Source organism: Pogona vitticeps, chromosome 1 (assembly GCF_051106095.1).
Source record: "Pogona vitticeps strain Pit_001003342236 chromosome 1, PviZW2.1, whole genome shotgun sequence".
Taxonomy (NCBI): domain Eukaryota; kingdom Metazoa; phylum Chordata; class Lepidosauria; order Squamata; family Agamidae; genus Pogona; species Pogona vitticeps.
The window spans coordinates 278351244-278373822 of record NC_135783.1 but is presented as its reverse complement, the minus strand read 5'-3'; the positions used below and the strand labels follow the sequence as shown (position 1 = coordinate 278373822).

The window sequence follows — 22579 nt, the reverse complement described above, 5'->3', positions numbered from 1 at the left end:
AGTGCCACATGCATAATGTAGGCTATATGACTCCCACCCTGCTGTATGTACCATTTTCCTTGGTTAAAATGAAAAGTTTAGCACCTCTTTCAGTTTTTTGGATACATGAGATGATAATTAACAAAGTAGGCTAGATTAGAAGAACAGTGATATTCTACAAGTGGTGCTAAGTACTCTTTCTGAACATAGCTGCCGCTAGTAATAAATAATGGCCAAAATCCTATTGCATGACGAATGCCTGCAGAAGTGTGATAAAGTTACTGATTGGGGAGATGTTTTGGTAATTAAAGATGTCTTTCTTCTGTCCTGTTGCTGGTCTGACTTACATGTAATCTGATTGCATGGAAGCCATCAGAGCCTCAGGACAGAGTGAGGATATTTTTTAATACTGAAAATCTCACCCTAGAGGCGAGCCATCATTTCAGATAACAGGTTTTGCAAGGTGCCAGAAGTTGCTTCCTCATACAGTTTTACCAAATTCTTAGCTAAAGCAATCACTTGTTTGACACCTTTTTGGGTCAAAATATGTACAACAAGAGAAAGACATATTTCTTAAGAACAGCAATATCAGGGTTTAGATGAGTTCTTCATGCAGTGCAGTTTAGATGCTAACATATTGTTTCCAAACAGACAAAATAATTTCTACGGGCTGTGTAATTTATCTGCCTCCTTTATAACATTAGCAGCATAATGAGCGTTTTAAAGAGGAATTCAATTCAACTGGCATAAATCACAAACATTTAGGGGACCAAATAGCCTCTTTTAATAGTGCATTACTGGGAATGGTGAATGTGCAGGCATCCTGATGAGGTCTATCATTGGCTCTGCTAGTTTGAATTGATGGGAGTTGCAGTTCAACAACAACCACATGTTCCCCATCTCTACCATGTTTAATATAAAACAAGGATATATTGATGTGCTACAATCTTTTTGTCTCACCTAATACAGTGATTCCAAAACTGGGGCTGGAGGGGTGTCCACCTGGGGTGTGTGAAAAAAGTTAAGTGAGAGCATGAAGTTACGAAATTTTCGCGAAGAAGAAAGATTAACGGTTTAATTGCATCTGCATCTGAGGCTGGAATGGAGATGGATTGATTGATTTCATAGATTTATATACTGCTCCATTAGTGCAAAGCACTATTATCGGCAGTTTATAGGAAATAATAAAACACGGCAACAAAGAAATTGCATAAAACCAATCAACAGATAAAGTCAGATGCCACAAAAGGCATGACTCCAAATACTGGGCAGCGTGCAAGGTGCAAAAAAAATCAGGCAGTGTTGTATTGGAAGGCTTCTCTGTAAAGCAGGATCTTCAGAAGCCTTCTGAATATTAGGAGGGAAGGAGCCAAGTGCAGTTTCTACTGAGAGCTGATTCCAGAGTTTTGGAATGTAGTTTTAGATAAGCAGAAAATGATTGCAGATTTTGGTAAGTTCTCAATCAGTTAGTTTTGGTATAGCTGGAGGGTTGGGTGGAGCAAGAGGACCTTGGACAGCTCCCAGCTGACACCAGGCTCCTATCCGCTGTGGAGTTTAACTGGGCCTTGTATATGGTGGAAACTTTGTGACAACTCAAAATTTGTTTGAGTGCAACTCCCATTAGTCATAGCCAGTGGTGAAAGATGATGGAAGTCACAGTCCAGTGGCGTTAGGGGGGGCATTCATTCCTTAGCCAGCTTATATCCTGGACCTGACTACTTTTGTTTAGCTTTGCCTCCTGTGAGATGCCTGGAGACCTTCGCTCAGTTCCTGATTCTGTCAGTGGTAAAATCAGGAGGCTCATAGTGAGGAGTATATTAGGTCTTTGGTGGTTTATGGCTCAGGGCCCCTTGTCATTTTGATCCAGTTAATTAAGTTATGCAACAAGTTGGGATCTATTTATAGCACCTTGGTAGGCCATGCCATTGGACCCTAGTTTCTTCTGGGTGTGTACTTTCATCACTGCTCAAATCCAGGGCTGGAGGAGCTGTTACGGGTTGGAGCTGTTATGGTTTATTGAAAGTATGGATACAAACCATGTGTAAAAACAGAAGTTAGTTTGTTATTTGAGGCAAGAGGAGAGAGAAATGTGCAAGCCATCATGTAATATGCAAGTCTATACACTGGATATTTTCCAAGGAGATCTGTGTTATGTATTGAAATGAACCTTGTTAGAGTTTTTTGGCTTAGCCAAAATTGGTTCAGTTCTTCCTTGAATTTGCTGAGAGATATTGGTGGTGGTAGGTTTTCTTTTCCTTTCATAAGCAATACTGTTTCTTTTAATAGTTGCATGTGAATCGATCTGTGATTTCCTGTGTCTGCTTTGCTTTCTAGCAAGCCCCACCACAGCGGCCCAGATGAGCTTGTCAAATCCAACCATGCTTCGGACACACAGTCTTTCTAATGCCGATGGCCCTTACGATCCTTACAGTGACACTCGGTTCCGGAATAGCTCAATGTCGTTAGATGAAAAGAGCAGGACAATGAGCCGTTCTGGGTCCTTCCGGGATGGCTTTGAAGAGGGTAAGTGAGATGAAGATATTTTCAATAGCAATTTGTTATGACAGAAATTGCATCAAACATGATAACAAATCAGTCAAGTACTAACCAATATTAAGGAACATTAGTATTTGTCTGTATTGAAGATAATTTAAAAGCAGGGTGTGTAGAGCCTGATTAGGTAGTGCAATAGATGTTGAATTTAAGTAACTGAAAAACAAGACTTAGCACATAAAGCAGCTCTAAGTAGCAGTTCCCCATTTTGAAAATTGAAGGTTATTTCAGTTCTGGAGTTCAAGTTTCTTTTCATACTATTATGGGTGTTTCTGGTTTTGGATTGTGATTTATTTAGGAAAATGTTTATTGCACCGATTTGTGATAGCAAGTTTTCAGGATGATAACGATGATGATTGAAGCAATAGTTGTATCTGATAGACACTTGTTTAAGAAGATGGGGATAAATGTTTTTGATTCAAATTATTTTCTTCATCTAGCTTTAAGTGGTGTGTTATCCCAGATGATAATGGAGTTACTTGCTTCAATGTCTTCTACAGTCTGATGTAAAATTATTATTATGAAGTCTAATGAAGAAAGCAGAGTAATTATAGATTTTAAGGTCACGATAATAAGACAAAAATATAGAACTAGTTCCTGAAATTTTGTGTTAAAGTATTAAATTATTAATGACTGGATGTGATTTTCCTTCCCCCCCCCCCCCACAAATCAGTGGTTTTGTTTTACTCATGATAGCATTTAAAATGATATTAATTCCTTTAGGAACAGTGTGTTGTTAAATTTATAACCTTTAATAAAAGGAAAACTTTGCAGAAATAGAAATAGAAATGAAATATATGGAGTGTTTTCTATCACAAGCATAATGTTAGATTCAAAATTGAGTAACTCAATATGCACTTCTTAACCCAGAGAAACAACATAGTTAGTATTCAGAATTTTAGACATGTAAACACTTTGGTCAAATAAATGGTTACCAAATATTCTTGGTATTTGATGAATGAAAAATTGAATAACTTAAAGCAGGGCTGTTTCATTGCTTTCAGATTACAATAATAACATGGAATTTGTTTTTTCTGGAATGGTCACTTTAAAATTAGTTGGAAATATCCAATACCTGCCTGTTTCAAGGCTTGGAAAAATAAAGTTCAAATAGGTACACATAGAATGGAGCTGCTACTAGAGCAGTCAACTTAATAACACTGTATTTTTGAGCTGATGAAATGTGATAATATAATAGCTCCTTTCAAGCATGTTGTGAAGAGACTACTTATTTTGTTTATATTTATATTTACCAATGGCCTAATAATTGAGGTTTTCTGGCCAGTTTTCAGTTAAAATTCAAAAGGAAATAAAACAAACTTAAAATGATAAAAAAAAGACAAAATATAAACATGTCTTCTAAGGGAAAAAAAAAGAAAGCAACTGTAAAACAAAGAAGCAAACTGGAAATTAAAACCAAAGCCAGAAGATATTAGTGTAAAGCTGTTCAATGACACTAAACTATTTTGAGATCTAAAAAACTTAGGAAAATACTTTTTCCCTAGTGCCCAAAGGACCACAATGGATGTGCTAGGTGAGCCTTCTTGGGAAATACATTTTACAACCAAGATGATTCCACTGAACAAGTGCGACTAGTACTTTCTGGCAGCCACTCATTGCATCTCATGTCGTGGAAACATTAGGAGAAAGAGCTCTGAGTATGATCTTATGATCAGAATATACAGTCATTTAGGGCAGGATGGACAACATGTGGCCCATCAAGATCTGAGTCCCAATAGTTCTCACCAACATTTACTATAGTTTTCTACCAGTGCTGGGCAGGGGTCCCGTGCACACCGGGTTTTAGCTGAGACCAGAACCAAATGGGCGATAATACTGGCTGCGGGCCAAATAGCTGTCCAAATATTTTGGGCTTCCAGATTTTCCAGGTAGGATGATCAGTTATAGGAGCTATAGTCCAGACACTTGAAGGACCAAAGACCTCTAACTACTCTTAGCAAAGCAAAAAATGGAGACAGAAGGGTGTCTACTGATCTTTCTTGAAAAAAAAATAGTATACGGAGTGTTCTTTCTCTGTCATTAATACAAAGTTGATTTGTTTTATGTATTCTCAAAGGCTTTCACGGTCAGGATCTGATGATTGTTGTGGGTTTTTTGGGCTCTTTGGCCGTGTTCTGAAGGTTGTTCTTCCTAATGTTTTGCCAGTCTCTGTGGCTGGCATCTTCAGAGGACTGGAGTCAGAACTCTTGTCTGTGCCCCCCCCCCTTTCCCCACTCTAGAAAAGAGGTGGACAACAACCCTCCCAGATGTTGTTCAGCTGTAGCCTGCATTGCCAATGTTTAGGGATTATGAAAGCTGCAGTACAACATCTGGAGAGCCACAAGTCTTCCACCTCTGTCTTTGAAGAATTGTTTTAAAATATTCCTAGTTTTTTTATCTTAAAATGCTAGCTTAAGAATTACTTTACCTATATTATTCAGTCCTAAATTTTCAATCTTATTTATTATTAAATCTTTTAATTCCTTTTTGCTGTTTATACTTCATGCCAACCATATGGTGAACTGGACTGGTCAGTTTAACCTTTACTTTGTCTGCTTCTTGTCATCTTCTGTTTCATTCTTCATGCACTACCATGATTTTGCAATGTTTCTGACATAACAAGCAGGCAAATGTTTACATCCAAATAATGATTTTCAAAAAGCTTTATTTTGAGATCATTTTTGGGTATGTTCTGTATAATGCTTCCATTTATTTCAGCTTACTTCTTGATACTTCTGCAAGATTTATTTTACGTAAATATGTTTATGATTGGTGATGCTATTTTTTAAAAAACTAGGCTGATGATGAAGCATTCGTAGTGAACAATCTGCTGTCATTACTGTATGATATAAACAAGCAACCAGATAAGCAATTTGTTTATTTTATGTTCCTTTTAGTACATGGCTCCTCCCTTTCTTTGGTTTCAAGCACATCATCCATTTATTCAACGGTGAGTGTAATAAAATAATAATATCCATTTTAATGCTCAGATTTGGACACAGTGCAGAAAAAATTAAGAAATTTAGATCAGATTGAACCTGTACTTCAATGTACCTTTATATACTGTGGATAGCTGTGAGTTAAAGCAAAGTAACCCTGAGGCGTCTGGAGGAGGGAGGCCATCTTAGATGAACTGCCAGTCAAAAACCTGACTGAATGTGTGCGTGGGGCGTCCTTGTTTTTTTCCCCCCCTTTCTTTTCAGTCATGATGTTTATGTTTGTTACAATTTCCTTTCAGTAGTAGCAATGGAAAGGAAATCAAGTGCATCACCTCTTCTTTAAAGAGCATTGGAGTGGGGGTGGGGGACAGGTGAGCTTTCAATCCAGCTGATCACAAGCTTCGGTCAGTTCCCTTCCAACACTGATATCCAGAACAGTTCCATTTTGCCCTCAATAGCTTTGAACCCCTCTAGTGTGGGAACAGTGGCAATATTCCTTATGCATCCTTAGCAGATTTCAGAAAAGCTTCCTAATAGAGGATTTTGGGCCTGTTTGCTTATTCACCTTATTTATTAGGATAAAAGGATATCCTAGTGTCTATTGGTGGTGGTGTGTATGTTTTTCAAAACTTTCTCAAAATTTTCTCCTATCCCCATTTAATTGAACGCAAGTCCTACTGAACTCATTTGGCAACTGGCTTCCAAATATAGGTTTGTACTGTAAGATACGTTATTTTAGGTTAGAGAACACATAATTATATAAAGAAATAAAATTAATAAGAATAGTTGACTAAGTTTTTGATCCATTGAGTGTCTACAGATCAAAAATAATATTATCCCAATTTACTTTTTTTTAAAAAAATTTCAGTATGTTGTTCATATGAGCCATATGTTATTCGCATATAACAATGAATATTGTTATTCATATTTTCCCTCTTTATTTCCAGCCTGAAGAAAAGTGCCAGTCAGAGGTAAGGAAGAGGACTGGAAGTGATGTTCCCTGTTCTGCTGTCAGGCACTCTTGTTTAAATATTTGTAATATGTAATGGAGTACTAACCGACCCTCTTTCTTAAAACCAGTGGACTAAATCCAGTGTTAGTCTCAACTAAAGTACACTTGCTAAATCAGTGGATTTATATAAGTGTTGACATACTGAAGCCCCTTTAATTTAATGATTTTGAAGTAGTTTGATGAATATGGTGATGATTACTCCTGTTGTGACTAATAAAAAATGAAATAGAGAGGGAGTCACTTTCAGATTTTCAAGGATATTTGTATTCTTTAGCGTTGATTTTATCTCACCATCATGCCCTGTTGATATTGAGTTAAATTAAGTTATTGGGTTCAAAAAGCATACTGTGGATCATAGTTGGCCTTAGATTTGTTTAAGTTCAGCTTACACCCATTTTTTCCTTGCAACCTTTTCCCATTTGGAGATTCTATTGTCCAAATTATCAAGATTTAAAATATATATTGGTAGGTAAGTTGGTAGGTGTTTTGGGGCAGAAATGACACATTGGAATTGAAGGCACTGAATTCATGGTCTAACATCCACTCCAATTTTTGTTAGGCATGTGAGGATCACCTTTGCTATTTAACCATCATGGTCAAGTTTAAACCTTTGCTTCAGTGGCAAAAAGTTCTGGGAAAGCTATACACATAGTGATATCTTTGAAAATAGCAATGGCCTAACATTATTCTGGAACACTACTAACAATAAGGGACTTGCCTCAGCCAGGAATGGGGCATTAATTAATCAGTGCCTGGTAAAAAGGAAATTTCCATCTCTGTGTGCATTTTGCTGCATTCTCTTTACGGTTAAATGTGTATCTTAAGGGTGCACATTATTCAATTGCTTGCCACACTTTATTACATATTGACCAAAATCCTTTTGTGCAGCTATGCAAACAGCATGACCATTAAGAAATCCCTGTAAACATTATCAACTGCACATTGAGTTACACATAATGTCTATGGTGGCTTCCTGACTTGGAGCAATTCACCTCCAAACATTATGTGCTGCACCAGCATAACTAGGTACATTGTGCTACACCGCATGGTTAAGTAAGAGGATTTGGGCCACTCAGTCATTAGATCTGTATCATGTGAGCTTAGCCATTTCATCATCATCATTATCACCTTAGAACTGCAGAGCTGGAAGTGACCCTACGGCTCATCAAGTACAGCCACTGTCAAAAAAGCCCAGTGGGGAATTGAACTCCCAACCTCTGGCTCCACAGCCAGATACCTAAACACTTGAGTTTCTAGCTGCATTCACTGATTTGTATATTTCCTTGCATTTGTAAAAATAATTGACTTTGGGAACTATTGAGATTTGGTTGAATTAGTTTTTGAAAAATTATTCAGTTATTTTTCCCTATATTATCATTATTGGTAGGAGATTACTAGAAATAGGCATAACTACTTACAACACAATCTAGTGCATAATACAGTGGTGCCTCACATTATGATGTTAATTCGTTCCAGTGAAATTGCTATAGAACGAAAACATCGTAAAGTGATTTTAAAAAGCCCATAGAAACGCATTAAAACCCGATTAATGTGTTCCTATGGGCTTGAAACTCACCGTCCAGCGAAGATCCTCCATAGCGCGGCCATTTTCGCTGCCTGTGCAGTGAGGAATCCGTCCCAGAAAACAGCGGGCGGCCATTTTGAAACCGCCAATCAGCTGTGCGAAAATCATCATTTTGCGATGATCAGTTAGCAAAGCAGGGAACCGATCATCGCAAAGAGAAAAAACAAACATAGGAAACATCATTTTGCGATCGCAAAAACTTCATTGTTATGCAATTTCATCGTAAAACGAAGCACTCGTCTTGTGAGGCACCACTGTATAGTTTTCCTAGATGCTGCAGGATCATAATTTTTGATCTACCTTCCTGACTCACCCTAATGTAATTTGGGTCAAAGTCCTTCAGCGCAAGTTCCCAGCATTTCCAAATACATCCAGTGTTGGGAAGACCAAATGGTTCCCTCTAATTCATGCTCACAAGTTCCAAAAGGAGAGATAAACTCCTGCACTCCTCTAGATGTTAAGTTCTGAAATTTAATTATCTTTCCATCTAAGCTATTTTATTCTTTTGAGAAAATGCTATACAAAGCAGGTAACATGGCTAAAGGTAAAGGTTCCCCTTGACATTTAATCCCGTCTAGGGCACGGTGCTCATCTCCGTCTCCAATCCATAAAGTCAGCGTTTGTCTGTAGACAGTTTCTGTGGTCACGTGGTCAGCACGACCAGACACGGAACGCTGTTACCTTCCCACCATGGTGGTATCTATTTATCTACTCACATTTTTACATGCTTTCAAACTGCTAGGTTGGCAGGAGCTGGGACAAGCAACGGGAGCTCACTCCATCATGTGGTTTCGATCTTACGACTGCTAGTCTTCCGACCTTGTAGCACAGAGGCTTCTGCAGTTTAACCTGCAGTGCCACCATGTCCCTGATATGGCTATGAATAAGCATAAATAATTTTTGAAATAAGTTAAAATCAGCCGTAATGGACATCAGATGTAAAATCTAGCAAAAACCAGCAGTTGGTGACACAGACCAAATACAAACATCTCTAGCATTTTTTTAAAAACCATGGCTTAGATCATTTTCCAGATGTAGATGTTGCAAGCATTATTCAAAAGAGGATTCCAGAATGTAGGTGTCCCAAGTGAGAAGTCATTATTTGCACAAAGTTAACGCTAAATGTTGCCAAGTTTACTCCTTCAAATTTGGCCCCAGAAGTTGTTAGGCTTTTAGCCTGTTAAAGCAGCTGTTTGTCTATGATTGTGTTCTTAATTTTTTTTTCATTTATCTGTATCTTAACCTTGATGGTCATCTTTTTAACCAAAATAATATTTTGAAATGAAACATGTAGATTCGCAAGCTAAGGAGGGAATTGGATGCATCCCAGGAGAAAGTATCAGCTCTGACAACACAGTTGACTGCCAATGTGAGTATAATGTGAAATTCGTTTGTTTATTTAAAATATTTTGCCTTTTTGTTCCCTATTGGCAAGCAAAAGAAAAAGAACTCCAAATAGCATTTTGTAATAAAAGTAAATAAATACTTGTATTAACTTATAAGCAGTTCATTTCAGGCTTGGTTTCCTTTTAATTTTTTAACCACATAGTTGAGTCTTCTCTCTCTCTCTCTGTTTTTTGTTTGTTTGCTTTTTGGTTGGTTGGTTTAGTTTTTGGAAACAGAAAAATCACGTAAATGTTTCATTATGACTTTTCTCTGTCTTTTTCTTGTTTTGTTCTTGGCTTTTTTTTCAGGGCAGAGAATAGAAAAGCTTAGGTAGCTAATCTTTTTTTCTATTTTAATGTTCCTACTTCTTCCAGGTTCTAACATTTGAAAACACATATAGAGTTCCCTGGCTCAGAAAATCCTTTTTCATTCTAATGGATATACTGTATGTGGATTAGCTCCTTCTGTTGGAATGAATGGGAAACATCCTATGTTTCTGCTTCATAAGATTGTGTTCATATGCCTGGATCCCTGAACTCTAGCAACTATAAGACATTCTGATGGTGTGCCAGCAGCCAACTTGTGCAAAAAGCCCCCCATCTTATTCAGATTAGTTTTCTTCTTCACAGCCATATTTCTAAAATTCCACTTAGGTAAACTATAGGTGTGACCAGTTCTTTAAGTGTGTCAACAGCTGACATATCATTAGAACTACCAGTGTGGCAATATTGCCCCTTCTCATAATAATGAACTGGATGGATGTCTGACAGCATTAATTTTGAAATCCCTATTCGGAGCAGACTTTGTCTAAAAGGGCGCGATAGAAATCTAATAAATAAGTAGATAAATAAAAATATTCCTGAGTACCTGAGAGTGTTTACAGATCCAAAAGTTAATTGTGAAAGGCCTGGTTCTACATTGCTGTTGTGACTCTGAGTATGGCGTCATAGCAGATTGAATGTCTGCTGTGGATGGACCAACCCAGCTAAGTAGAGAAAGGGTCTTTACCATAAGGTTAGACACAGCTACAGTATAAAATAGTTTGTAGTGGGACTGCCCACCCTGATTATATCACAGATCTTCAAGATATTTAGAGGGGATTAAGACTGGAGGCACATGGGATTAAAAGATTCCTTCCCTGCACTGTAAAGGAATGGCTCAGACTCCATAAGTGTGGCCCCACACCTGTCCCAGTTATGTTGCTTAGGTTTAGAATGGGCAAGTCTCCTCACCCCACCCCGAGCATCATATAGCAGAGCTGGAGAAGATCTAGAGTGTATGTTTAGGATTAGGGATACTCTGCGACACTCATGTTCTGGTAGTGAACTTTCCATAAGTCATGGCTTCGCCACTTTATAAACAGAATGGATTGGATAGGCTTTTGGTCTTCTCATACTCATATATTGTTCTTATCCAAGCTCCACCTCCATACTCAGTATGGGCTCTTTCAGATCCATCCTTATAGCTTGGTTAATGCTACCAAGATTTTATGCAAGAGTGAGCAGAGTTTGGAATGTACCCATTAAAAAGGAACTCACTCATTTGCTCATAGTTGTCCATAGCTGTTACTGCTATAGTTACTGGCTAGGTAGGTATTCCTCAGTGTGTTCCCTGTTAGTGATGCATTGCTTTGACCATTGCCCACCTCTCCCATCAGTAGGTTTCTCTTTAATATTGGGGGGGACGGGTCCTCCATGTGGATCCCAGTGGGAGCTGCATCCACTCTCCTACTGAGAAGTGGCATTTGCTTGCCTCCTTCCATCCTCTTTTTTTAAAAAATTAGCTCTATCATTATCGTTCTAAGGTGCTCTAATGTTACAGCGCTAGTAATAATACAGGGTATTGGAGATATATTATGCAGTGCTATAGTGTTATAGCTCTGTAACACTCCAATGTTATAGTTTAGGGTGGAAATATAATCAAAGGAGCAGCATGGCTAGATTTGAGTTTGAATTAAAGGGGAAAAAAGAGCAGTTTTGGTTTAAAGAAAGAACAAGAGAGGAAAGAAGGGAGAGAGGGAAAAAGAGGGTGATTCTCAGGGAGTGGCAGGAGAGAAGACCAACATAGAGTTATATGGGAATTCTCCTTTCTTTTTGCATGAGAAACATATTTATGTGAAAAAAGAATACCATTTAACAGTTGCAACTGCCAAAAAGAACAAACTGCTTTTTAATTCAGTACTTGTGGCTCATAACATTTGAGTTTTGAGTTACAGCAGATTATGAACAGTTTGCAGCACAGGGAGTATACATATCTCAAGGAACTGTTGTCAAATACCAGCCACTTTTGTCCTTATGGAGTGGACACACAATCACTATACAGTATAGCTATAGTAGATGACTTCAATTGATGCCACAGAATTTACAGAATTAGCTTTAAATGCCTCTCCCTCCTGACCCCTGTATAAGAATTGAAAGTCTTCACTGGTGTTCTAAATTGTTGGCACATCTTCTCAAAGGAGTACTATGGACTCTAGTATTTTCTAAACAAACATTCTAGGTTTATAACAAATGTAGTCAGTGTTAAGCCACTTTTCTCACGGACTCAGCTGGGCATGTTTTCACAGAGGCCAGAGGGAGAGAGAACCACATATCCCAGTGTTATCATACTCTTCATAGATGTTTTCATAGTGAATTGAGAGAAGAAATTCTTAGGATAAGGCAACTATGTGCTGATGGAGAATAGTGATGCAATGACTGTATAAAGTTTTACTGTACCAAAGAGGTGTTTAAAAAAAAGATCTCTGGATTTTTCTCGGTTTGGGGGAAAAGATTCTAAATCTGCCCTACTAAGCATACTTATACTGAATAAGCATACTTGGTATTAGCTGACTGCACAGACCAGTACTTGTGCAAGTATAGGACATAGTGCTACAACCAGATGGGGCAGCTCCAAGCCAGGAATTGCAAGTTTATTCCTTGGCCAGATGTTTTTGCAAAACAGTATGGCAACATGGATGGTTATTGTAGGGGTCCTTAGTTTTATAGTTTTGTCATCCTGAGAATGGTGATTCACCAAGGCTCAGCTTGCATTGGCAGTGCTTGCAAGGGAAAGCTTTAGCACAGTGCAAGCCATGTGGATTACATCCTGTACAATGTGCAAGATCCACTCGATGATTTGGCAGGCAAACCAAGCTTTAACTGTGTAATGCAATTTACTTTGCAGGCTCACCTTGTAGCAGCCTTTGAACAAAGCCTAGGAAATATGACCATTAGACTTCAAAGCCTTACCATGACTGCAGAACAGAAGGCAAGTTTACCTGTTTGTCATTTGTGAATATGACACTTGTAATTTTTCTGCTAGCCTTACACTGGATATTACTCAGTAAATAAACAGACATATCTGGAGGCCATAAATTTGTTGCAAACATCTGTAGTACTGAAATCAGTAATGTTTTCTACAAAATCCTAAAATTATAATATGTAACATTTAAAGTACTGTAGGAAGTAATATAGATATGCAGTTGTAACTCTCTTCAGGTTATCTTAAATGTCCTCGGACTTCAGTCATATCAAAGACTTAACCAGTGTGTTCATGAATAATAGGTACTGAAAGTGAATTATCCAGTTAATTCTAGTTTGTTTTTTATTTTATTTTCTATCCAATTCCTGCAGTTTGAAATCTTATTGATTCTTTGGTAGCAGCTGATTTCCTCCTGAGTCTACCCAACTTACAAACAAACAAGTGAGCTGATAACAGCTCAATAGTACTCATGTGGAAGCATGGAAACTAAATTTGCCTTATCTTCAAATACCTTTCATAGAATAGTCTATATAGTGTCTAATCCTGTGTGATACAAGTAGATCAATATTGAGCAAGGTATATTGTGCCTGCAAATGGCAGTGAAACTGGCCCATATGTTCAAGAATTGAGTTGCGCGTGATGAACTTGAGAAGAGCAAACTTTAGAAACATGCATCTGACACAGTGGGCTCCAACCAAGGTGGATATTTTTTCGTGAAGTCAATTAGAGCACTGGTTCTTAACCTTGGGTTACTCAGGAGTTTTGGACTGCAACTCCCAGAAGCCTTCACTACCAACTGTCCTGACTGGGGTTTCTGGGAGTTGCAGTTCAAAAACATCCGAGTAACAAAGGTTAAGAACCACTGAATTAGAGTGCTTGGCTGGACCAGCAGAGTCAAATGAGGAAATAAAGTGATGTGTACAACTCACTTTACCTTTCTCTAATGGCAGCTATCCTTAAGCAAGTAGACAAAAAGCAGTTTGAATACTGGCAAACCCCCTAATGTTGGAAGAAACAAGCCCATGCTACTTCAGATATTTAGCTACTTCTCAGAGATTCTACCTCACCATAGGGCACCCACTAAACATTTTTCTGGCTAATTGATCCTGCTGGTCTTATTCTTCAGTGCTGTAAAAGCTGTTTGGTCATTGGTCTTTAGAGAAGTCAAAAGCAATGTTTGGTTTTCTTGTGCCACAGGATTCTGAACTGAACGAGTTAAGGAAAACGATTGAGCTCCTGAAGAAACAAAATGCTGCTGCTCAGGCTGCTATTAATGGAGTAATTAACACACCTGAGCTCGCCTGCAAAGGTAAAGATGCAACCTACACTTTCAGTAATAGCCTAGCACTCTGAGGGCATTAGCTTCCCTTGGTAATAGCTGATGCAAAGTCTGGAAATGTATTTCCCAAAGATAAACTGCGTAATTATTGATCTGTCCTTGAACTTTCTTTCAGAGACCAAGAGACTTGTTATTGCCAATGATGTTTATGAACTTGTATCTCCGAATCACTCGTTCTACTTACATTACAATAGAGAGTATACTTTAGGTGTATCATGTGCTTTAACCAGGCAGATGCTTACCTGAGTCCAAAGCTATAACAACATGCAAACGAAAGACAGTAAAAGCTCAGCCTTCCAGTTAATCTTGCATTTGCTTTGCTTACCTGCTTGCCTTATTTGTCTTGTGACACCTTACAGCCATCTGCTGCCCCCATCTCAACACAAGTTCCACCATCATTGCCACCTTGCCAACAATCAGGATTCTGCCTTCTGTTTCCATCAAGCCACTACCCTCATACCCCAGCAATCAAGATTCACACCCTGTTCCAGTGCTACCACAGTGATGCTATCCTGTGTACTTGGTTAATGTGGCAGCAGTGGCATGCCATAAAGCAGGAGTGGGGTTCCAGGGTGCAGTTCTCCCTTGCCCTTTCCACAAATTATACATGGTGACAAATGATCCAGCTGAAGGACCATGTCCTAATTGCTTGTGCTAGCTGTGAAAAAAAAAGTGATAACAGTGGCAAGGAGAATGTGTCAATTCAATCAATTTAGTCAACAATTTATTGTCATTGAATGTATATATACCATATACACATACAACGAAATTCACAAACGACACTCAGAGACCAGATCAAAACACACACACACCCTCATAACAATCCCTAAGTCCCAAAACCCCACCCAAGAGCTCATAATATCCACACAGCATACAACACAATAATTCACTGTGTGTAGAGATGGAAAGATAGAGCAAGTACAACTTCTGAATGTGTTTAACAAAATATAAATCCCTACCTAGGAAGCGGGACTGCTCAAACCACTGATTTACGGATCCGAAGACAACACTCTTCTGACAGTGTCTCTAGCATTAACAGTGCTACTAGTCATTCCAGTGTGGGAAGCAACATAGAATGTGATTCTAAGAAAAAGAAGAGAAAGAACTGGGTATGTAGATTTCATTAGAGCACATCAAAGGAATTGAAACATGCCTCTATTAAAATTTAGAAGACCCAGGATGTGAGTGATGTAGGCTATGCATATTAGAGGGCAGCGTATGTAGCTTCACTAGATATTGTTGGACCAAAATTCCTATTAGCAAAGCCATTCAGGAGGTCTGATGGGACGTGTAGTCCAACAATATGAGGAGAACCACATGTTCTCCATCTTTGGTGTAAATTATTTCCATGAGTGAACGTGGACATTATAGACACCAAACAAATGTAAGAATAACCTTGTGCTTATTGAGGATGTGATGACTAAGCAAAAGCTGTTGAGACCTAAAATACACATTTCACAAGCAATGTCTGATAACAATGGATGGGGTGGGTGTGTTAGCCCTTTCCTAATCCTTCTTTCTCCTATACCATTCATTAACATGTGGACTTCCTTTGGAGCCATTATCATAAAATTTGTATTGCTGGTGAGGAAACTAGCAGCTTGACAGGGCAGAATCATTTTGACTGGCAAACAGAATGTGAATGAATAAGTAAACACATGTGCACATAAGTTCACACTCATGTATCTACAGAGCTGTTCTAAATGAATTGACAGTTCTGTAAAGGGAAAAAAAGGAGGGAAAGGCCAGTCACTCTGGTCACTGATTTAATGTTGTACATGTATTTTCCTTGAATGCGTTCTCAGTTCAGAAAGTTGCATTTTGCCACTATGTTTCACTGCATTTATACTGAATAGTAATGATTATGCTATAAAATATGAGGTAGGTGGGTTTCTCTTTAAATAGAAATCAGTTGATAAGATCTAGCACACAAATGGCTGAGATAAATACAGTATCATCTGTTTGTGCATGACACAAAAGAAAGCTGACACCTGCCTCAATGTCTCAACAATCTAATTTAACTCATATTCATTATTCCTTGGCCATTCTTTTCCATACCGTTGTACAAATGGTGAAACAGAAACTACAGTCTTTAAGCTTAGCCTGTGAGAGAAATGCTACCCTGAAATCTTCAACATAATTGTTTTTCACTTCCGCTTTCTTCATTGCTTACCCTTTATTGTATGCAAGGTTCCATGTGCTGGAGGAAAGGTACCTGATCCCAGGTTTCGTTTTGTGAAGACTGATTCTGTGTTTGTGACCATGACCTTGTAGTAGTTTGAAGGAAGTTCTTAGTTCCTTTTAGCCCTAGGATTCATTCTGTGTCTTGTACCTAAATAAATGGACCCTATCCCAGAGGAATTCGAGGATCCTGAAGAAGGGTTTAGGTTAATGTAGAATCACAATCCCTGTTCAACTCTCTAAGACTTTTCCCCCCATGAAGACAACTGCCCTTTTGCAGCAGTAAGCCTGCGGGTAAGAGTCAGCCTGAGCAGGAGTATCATCTGAGCTTGTCCAGTTCCTCCGTGACTCTTGGCCAGACTCTCTGTATATGAGCTCTCTCCCAAGATTGAATAATGCAACTAATTTCTCCTGTAGTTTTATTAGTAGTTTTATTGTCCTAGATTTGGAAACATTGCAAGCGATTCAGTGTCACCTAGAAAGGAAATAACTTTCAATAATAGTGTGGACAATGTGAATAAGTGTGTGAGTCTGATCTTGCTACCCATAATAGGAAGCCATAAATTTCAGACTCTAAAGCCTAGAGTGGTCGCAAGACCAGAAAGGCGGGATATAAATAGAATAAATAAATAAAGTATTTCCCCCTCCTTCAAGCATTCAGTCAAACCACGGAATGGGTTCAGGGCTGCACTCTCTCTAGACCTTGGCTTCTGCATGTTAGACCAAAGGTCAAAGAAAATTATACTTATAGCTTCACGTGCAAAGGGAATATACTTTAACATCAGCTGAATATAGATCTCTTTGTCACTGTACCATAGAAAATAGAACTTTTGTGTATAGTTCTTTTGAGGATTTGTGTTATACATTTAATAGATGAACTCAGAATTGTAGCGGTAGAATGGATCCCAAGAGTTTAGTGAAATCCCTACTACTGCATGGGGAAAAGCTAATCCATACACAGAGAGAGGGGGGGGGGATACGGAAAGCTGTGCATTGTCTTTCCTGCTATGTAAAAGATCTGAGCCAATTTTTGGTCATATGATGATGTTCCTTTGGGAGGAAAAACTCCGGTAACATTCTTTGTGTGTGAGAGTGGGCTTTTTGTTTTGTTTTTTGGTGGGGTGGGACCGTGTTTATCTGAGAAATCCGGCGCTTTCCCTGTCAGTGGCTTTATCTGTTAAAACTTGTCTTTTTTTCCTCCCCCCCCCCTTTCCTTTTTTGCTTGCACTTCCTCTGGCAGGTCAATGAGGTAAGGAAGATGTGTTTTCAGTTCTAAAATACAAAGCTAACTGATTCATTTGCACAATTAACTTCGTCAGCATCCGTAACCTTGTCTGAGCCATATCACTTCATAACTGCAACCTGAGGTAATCCCGTAATATATCCCGTTCTTGAACGGAGAGGAGCGTTTTACATTCTTCACAATGAGATCTTGTCAACAGCCAGCACGTTTGCAACAGTATTAACTTTGTATCTTTTAAGTAGGATGTAAAACTTTCCAGAGAGAGAACAAGAACACCCATAGTTCTGTTGTTCATTCGTATTGCAAGGAATACAAAGGGAGTTACATAAATACTTAAAGTGTGCATGTTAACTATTCTCTGTTCTGTTTTTTATTTCTTGTAATAAAGCTCTTATTTGTTTAATTCATAATCAGTTTCATTTTTGTCTTCTTCCAGTTGCGCAGTTCCTTCAAACAAGCCTTTGGTAAAAAGAAGTCCCCCAAGTCAGCATCTTCTCATTCAGATATTGAGGAGATGACAGATTATTCGTTGCCTTCGTCACCAAAACTGCCTCACAACGGCTCTGTTGTGTCTACCCCACTACTGAGAACCTCACACTCCAATTCTCTGTGAGTTGTTTTTGTATGTTAAAAGCTAGCATCCCTGTTCATATGATGGCATTTGTTATCTTAGAATACTCAAACCAGCACATTATGAAAGAACAGGGGATTATTGGTTCAAATCACTTTTCTCCACTGGAAGTTCTAAATGTTGTCTCTGCTCTATTCCTTTATGCTTATTCTGTGTCTGACCCAGTGTCTCCCACCTTCCCTTCGCTGTAAAGGAAATTGCCATAGTCTTCTAGAAGATGAAACACTTTAGTGAGTTTGACTGTAAATCACTTCTAGTGCCTCTGGAAATAAATGAACATGAAGGAAATAACCCCCGTTGTTTACATTGGATAAAGGCCAGTGATCACACATTGCTGTTAGGAAGAACCGAGTCCAATTTCATGCATTGCTGGGTGGCATCCCTTTTTCAAGTCACAGTGTTTCCATTTAAAATGTTTTGAACTGACAACCATAAAGTGGAGAGGTAAATCCACAGAGGAGAGGAGTGCAGAAACTTGAGATTTGTCTTTTTAAAAAATTCTTCTTATATCTGAACCCAAGTTCTAAATGTGAAATAGGAATCTGCTCTGACATAAAACTGCTGGATCAGCCACTGAAATTGCTGTTCAAAGAAGCACTCTAGGACATAGCTTTTGGGAGGACTGGAAAGGGCAAAAGATGCTGAGAAATATTTGAGGGATTTCAGAAAATTGTTTCCAATGTAAACCATATTGCAAACCTTTGCTGAGGTGTATTTTTACTGGATTGTTCAGGACAAGGTAGTATCTATTGATAAGATGCAGCATAAATAGATATTTAAAAACAGGGAATATCTGATCCCGAGAAATTGGGACAGTATTGAAATTTACATTTCAGACAATGAAGACACTATCATTTTAGATATCAAACAGTCATGGTTTTTATTTTTTTAAAAAGTCCACTTATCCTACACCACTTAATCTCACTATCATCAATTTTAAGTTACTCTGTCCCTGTGACACCGAATATGGGGCAAAGTTTAAAGCAATGAAATCATGTCTTTCATGATGGTGCCTTGTCTGTCATCATTCAAAATATGCAGCAAATGTTGCGAGTCTTGACAAGTATCTGCAAAGTCTGCAGACAGCAGAGAATTAGGAGAGGAAAATGCAGAACACTAGTTTGCCTCAGGCTTCCATGTTGATTTATTTGCTTTCTAGTGGTAACTTTTATTAGAAAACAGACGAACACAACAGAAACATGAAGACAGCAGTACAGTTCCCAGGTTTGTCCATACATTCCCAGCTAGGCACCCACTGGAGCCAGATTATATTTTTCTGCACGTACATTGTGAGAATTTTCTCACAAAAGTTTACTTGCTTGATGTTCTTAGTCAGTTGATCTTGTTTAACTTCCATTCTCCTGGAAGCAGTAACACAGCTTAGAGATGTGATATTTTTCGTCTACAACTCCCAGAATTCATCAGTCACCACAGCTATTGGCCCTGATGGTTTGGAGAATTCTGGGAATCTAGTATGAAAAGTGGGCTTTCTGAGCTTTCATCAGTTGCTTGTTTGGTCTTTTTAAGGGGAAATTATAATATTGTATATTGTGCTTTCAGCACTTCGTGCTTCCTCAGAATGTTTTTTCCTTTCAGCAGAAGCTTGTGACCTCAATCCAGAGGCCAACAAGTGTTCCATGTGAGAACACATCAGTCCTATACAAAGGGCTTTCTTAGTTCAGTGTAGTAGGGAGTGGGCAGTTCCACAGGTATAGAAGAATAAATGCACAGGGCTGTCCATCTTAATTACATGCATATGCTTGCTAAGGCATCAGTGGTTGAGGAGTTACTGAACTGGGCTGAGAAGGGGAAATCACACCATAATTCTCTAATTTTTTAAAAAAAAGCTGTGTGGTTTTTGTACGTAATCCTAAAACGGGTGGGTTATGTCTTTAATTTCACCATTAAAAAGTTCACAAACATAAGCTAGCTTCTGACTCCCTTCATCAGACTGGGCACTACTGTGGTTGGTCCAGAAAAGGCATAAAAGTTTCAAAAGTCATGTCCATGTGCCAGACTCCTTTGTTAGAAAAAGGATCCAAAATGGGGGGTGGTGCAAACTCAAGTCACAGATGTAGGTTTCAGATTCCGCCTCTGGTGGTGTGGATTGGGATGTCTTTCCCAGTCATTTTAGACAATGGGAGGTGTCCATGTACTCCACAGGGAAAGGGCTCGTGATTCACTTTTTGGAATGAGCCCCCCCCCCTTGGAATAAGAGCAGCTGAGTCTACCTGAAGGTTCAGAAAGAAATACCTGTTGTCAATACCTGTTCTGCCATTTTTCTGTGCTACCCCCATTGCTGACACAGTTTTAAGGCAAGAAATTGGAAGCAATAATGTGTTTTGAAGGGGAGGGGGCAGGAGTGCAGTTTGGAAAAGAGGAACTCTGGCAGAAATGAGCAAAGGAAGTTAGGAAATCACACCCATTTTGGATTTTAATCCAAGGGCAAGAACTTCAGGCTTTTATAAACCTCATAATTTAGTTGAGTCAGGCACCCTGAAGCTCTCCAAACTTAATTTCGGTGCCTGAACTCTTGAAAATTTCACCTAGCATAGATAACAGATGCTCTACCTAGCCTACTTTATTATTTCTTGATTGCAGCATCATATAATTGGTTTCTGTACTATTAAAAGAAATCTAGCTGAAAAGAATGTTTTCACATGCATGTGATAGGAGAAATTGCCAGAAAATGGCACTGCTTGTCTTTCATATATTCAGCTATAGGAGAAGGGAGGAGGGAAAGGAGGCTGGTGCCAGGAGAATTAAAAAAAGTCCGACCAGCGTAGAGTGCTAAGGAATGTTTCGTCTCTGAAGAGGTATAGGGTTCCAAAGCCCTCCAGAATTATTGAGGACGGCCAGCTGTGCATTGCACCTGCTGAGTGCTAAATCTTTCTTTAAGACCATCAATCTCCAAGTGACTGCTGCTACTATACCTTCTTAATTTACTTGGGATTTTCAAGCTAAATAGGTTTCCCACAGAATGACTACTAGGTCAAACAGGTTAGGTGCTAAAACTATATACAAGTTACTTGTGTTCTACTTCCATTAATGGGCATGAGACATTTTTCCAATTACTGTATCCTATTGAGCACCTCCTTGGTACAATCTCACTCTCTCCAAGAAAGAAACAAAGAAAAAAAGAAAACCGTTGAAGCCCCAAGGCATTGAATTTTTGCTTTAATGCAGAATTACCTCCTGATTTCTTTGAGATACTGACTCGGCAGTTTTGATTTTTGTTTTTAAACCTTCTCTCAGGATTTCGGAATGCATCGATAGCGAAGCTGAAACAGTCATGCAGCTGCGAAATGAGCTAAGAGACAAAGAGATGAAGCTGACTGATATCCGTCTGGAGGCCCTCAGCTCTGCCCACCAACTGGACCAACTTCGAGAAGCTATGAACAGGATGCAGGTGGGAAACTATTGCAGCAGCATCACCTCCCCCTGCAAACACACACACACTGTCTTCCCACAAAACCTAAAATTAGAGCTTCTCTGTGAAGGAATTTACTTCCCACTATACTTTTCATTCCAGAGGAAATACCAAAGCAAAACCTTAAGTTGTGATCTTTAAGTAAAACATGTTTGTAGGACAATATTTCTTTTTTAAAATGGCAGACACTAGCTGTTTCTTTCCTACATAAAAATAATTTGTTCTCCTTGGCAACTTGAGTTAGCCACCTTTTGTTTCACAAATGCCCTATACCTTTAATTGTGGCAAGTTTAAAGTCAACAGGTGAAGTTTCTGCTGTGTGCTGGGAAAGGTGACACATGTTAAACATCTCCCTGTTAGGCACTGATCAGAAGTTAGGAGACTGCCAGGAAAAATGAAGTTGCAAATTTTGTGTTCAGTACATGGAGTGAGAATAACTAGAACACTGATCTGATAAACACTGGAAGTGTTGCTTTGTATGCTCTTAACCTGAACTTACAATGCATTTGTGATTTGTGACTTATTTGGAGTATTATTTGTCCTCAAAGAAGCAGGGCAGAAACTGCCTTCTACAGCCCCCAGATGATTCAAAAAGAAAAACACAACTGTCTCCTAGCACAATAAATCCAGCTTTCACTGTAGTGCTGATGGTGGTTGCAGTGAAACTATCTCAACTTCCTCACACATCCTGGAAGCTGATGTTCAGAGTATGCTGGGAGGCACTTCGTCCACCATTTTGGGATACCTACCTGGTGTAGAATATGGGCCACATCTTTCTCCTGCTCACATATTTCTGCTTGACTTGAGAAAGAGTGGCTGCAGTGGCAACAAAGGCCAGATAAACAGAGGGAAAGGTGTGCCCAACAGACATCTTATCCACAGAAGTGAGGGACAGGGAAGGCCTGGTCTCTTGGTGAAGGGAAGGATAGGCATTGGACATGGGGGAAAGCGGACAGACAGGAAAGCAGACTTTTGGCCATTTGTTAAACATGGACACATGGAAATAAATACAGTGGAAGAGCTACGTGCTTTTCATTCCTTTTATTATTCATTTGCTT

At 38.9% G+C, this 22579-nt stretch overlaps 1 protein-coding gene and 1 long non-coding RNA gene across 14 annotated transcripts in view; one reads left to right on the top strand and one right to left on the bottom strand.

Annotated features, from left to right (window-relative positions):
* The window catches only part of NAV2 (neuron navigator 2), a 676025-nt gene that overhangs the window by 628519 nt on the left and 24927 nt on the right, over positions 1–22579 (top strand). For all 13 annotated transcript variants that reach the window (XM_072985896.2, XM_078383145.1, XM_072985895.2 and 10 more), the window contains 9 exons: positions 2314–2502; positions 5430–5482; positions 6419–6442; positions 9363–9437; positions 12620–12703; positions 13895–14006; positions 15000–15145; positions 17897–18069; positions 21347–21500. In XM_072985896.2, the coding sequence (XP_072841997.2) occupies positions 2314–2502; positions 5430–5482; positions 6419–6442; positions 9363–9437; positions 12620–12703; positions 13895–14006; positions 15000–15145; positions 17897–18069; positions 21347–21500 (1010 nt within the window). The remainder of the gene's footprint in view (positions 1–2313; positions 2503–5429; positions 5483–6418; positions 6443–9362; positions 9438–12619; positions 12704–13894; positions 14007–14999; positions 15146–17896; positions 18070–21346; positions 21501–22579) is intronic.
* On the bottom strand, positions 20146–21354 carry LOC140703129 (uncharacterized). Its single transcript, XR_012082467.2, has 2 exons — positions 21284–21354; positions 20146–20322 (listed from the first exon to the last, which is right to left on the bottom strand). It is a non-coding gene; the product is annotated as an uncharacterized LOC140703129 (long non-coding RNA).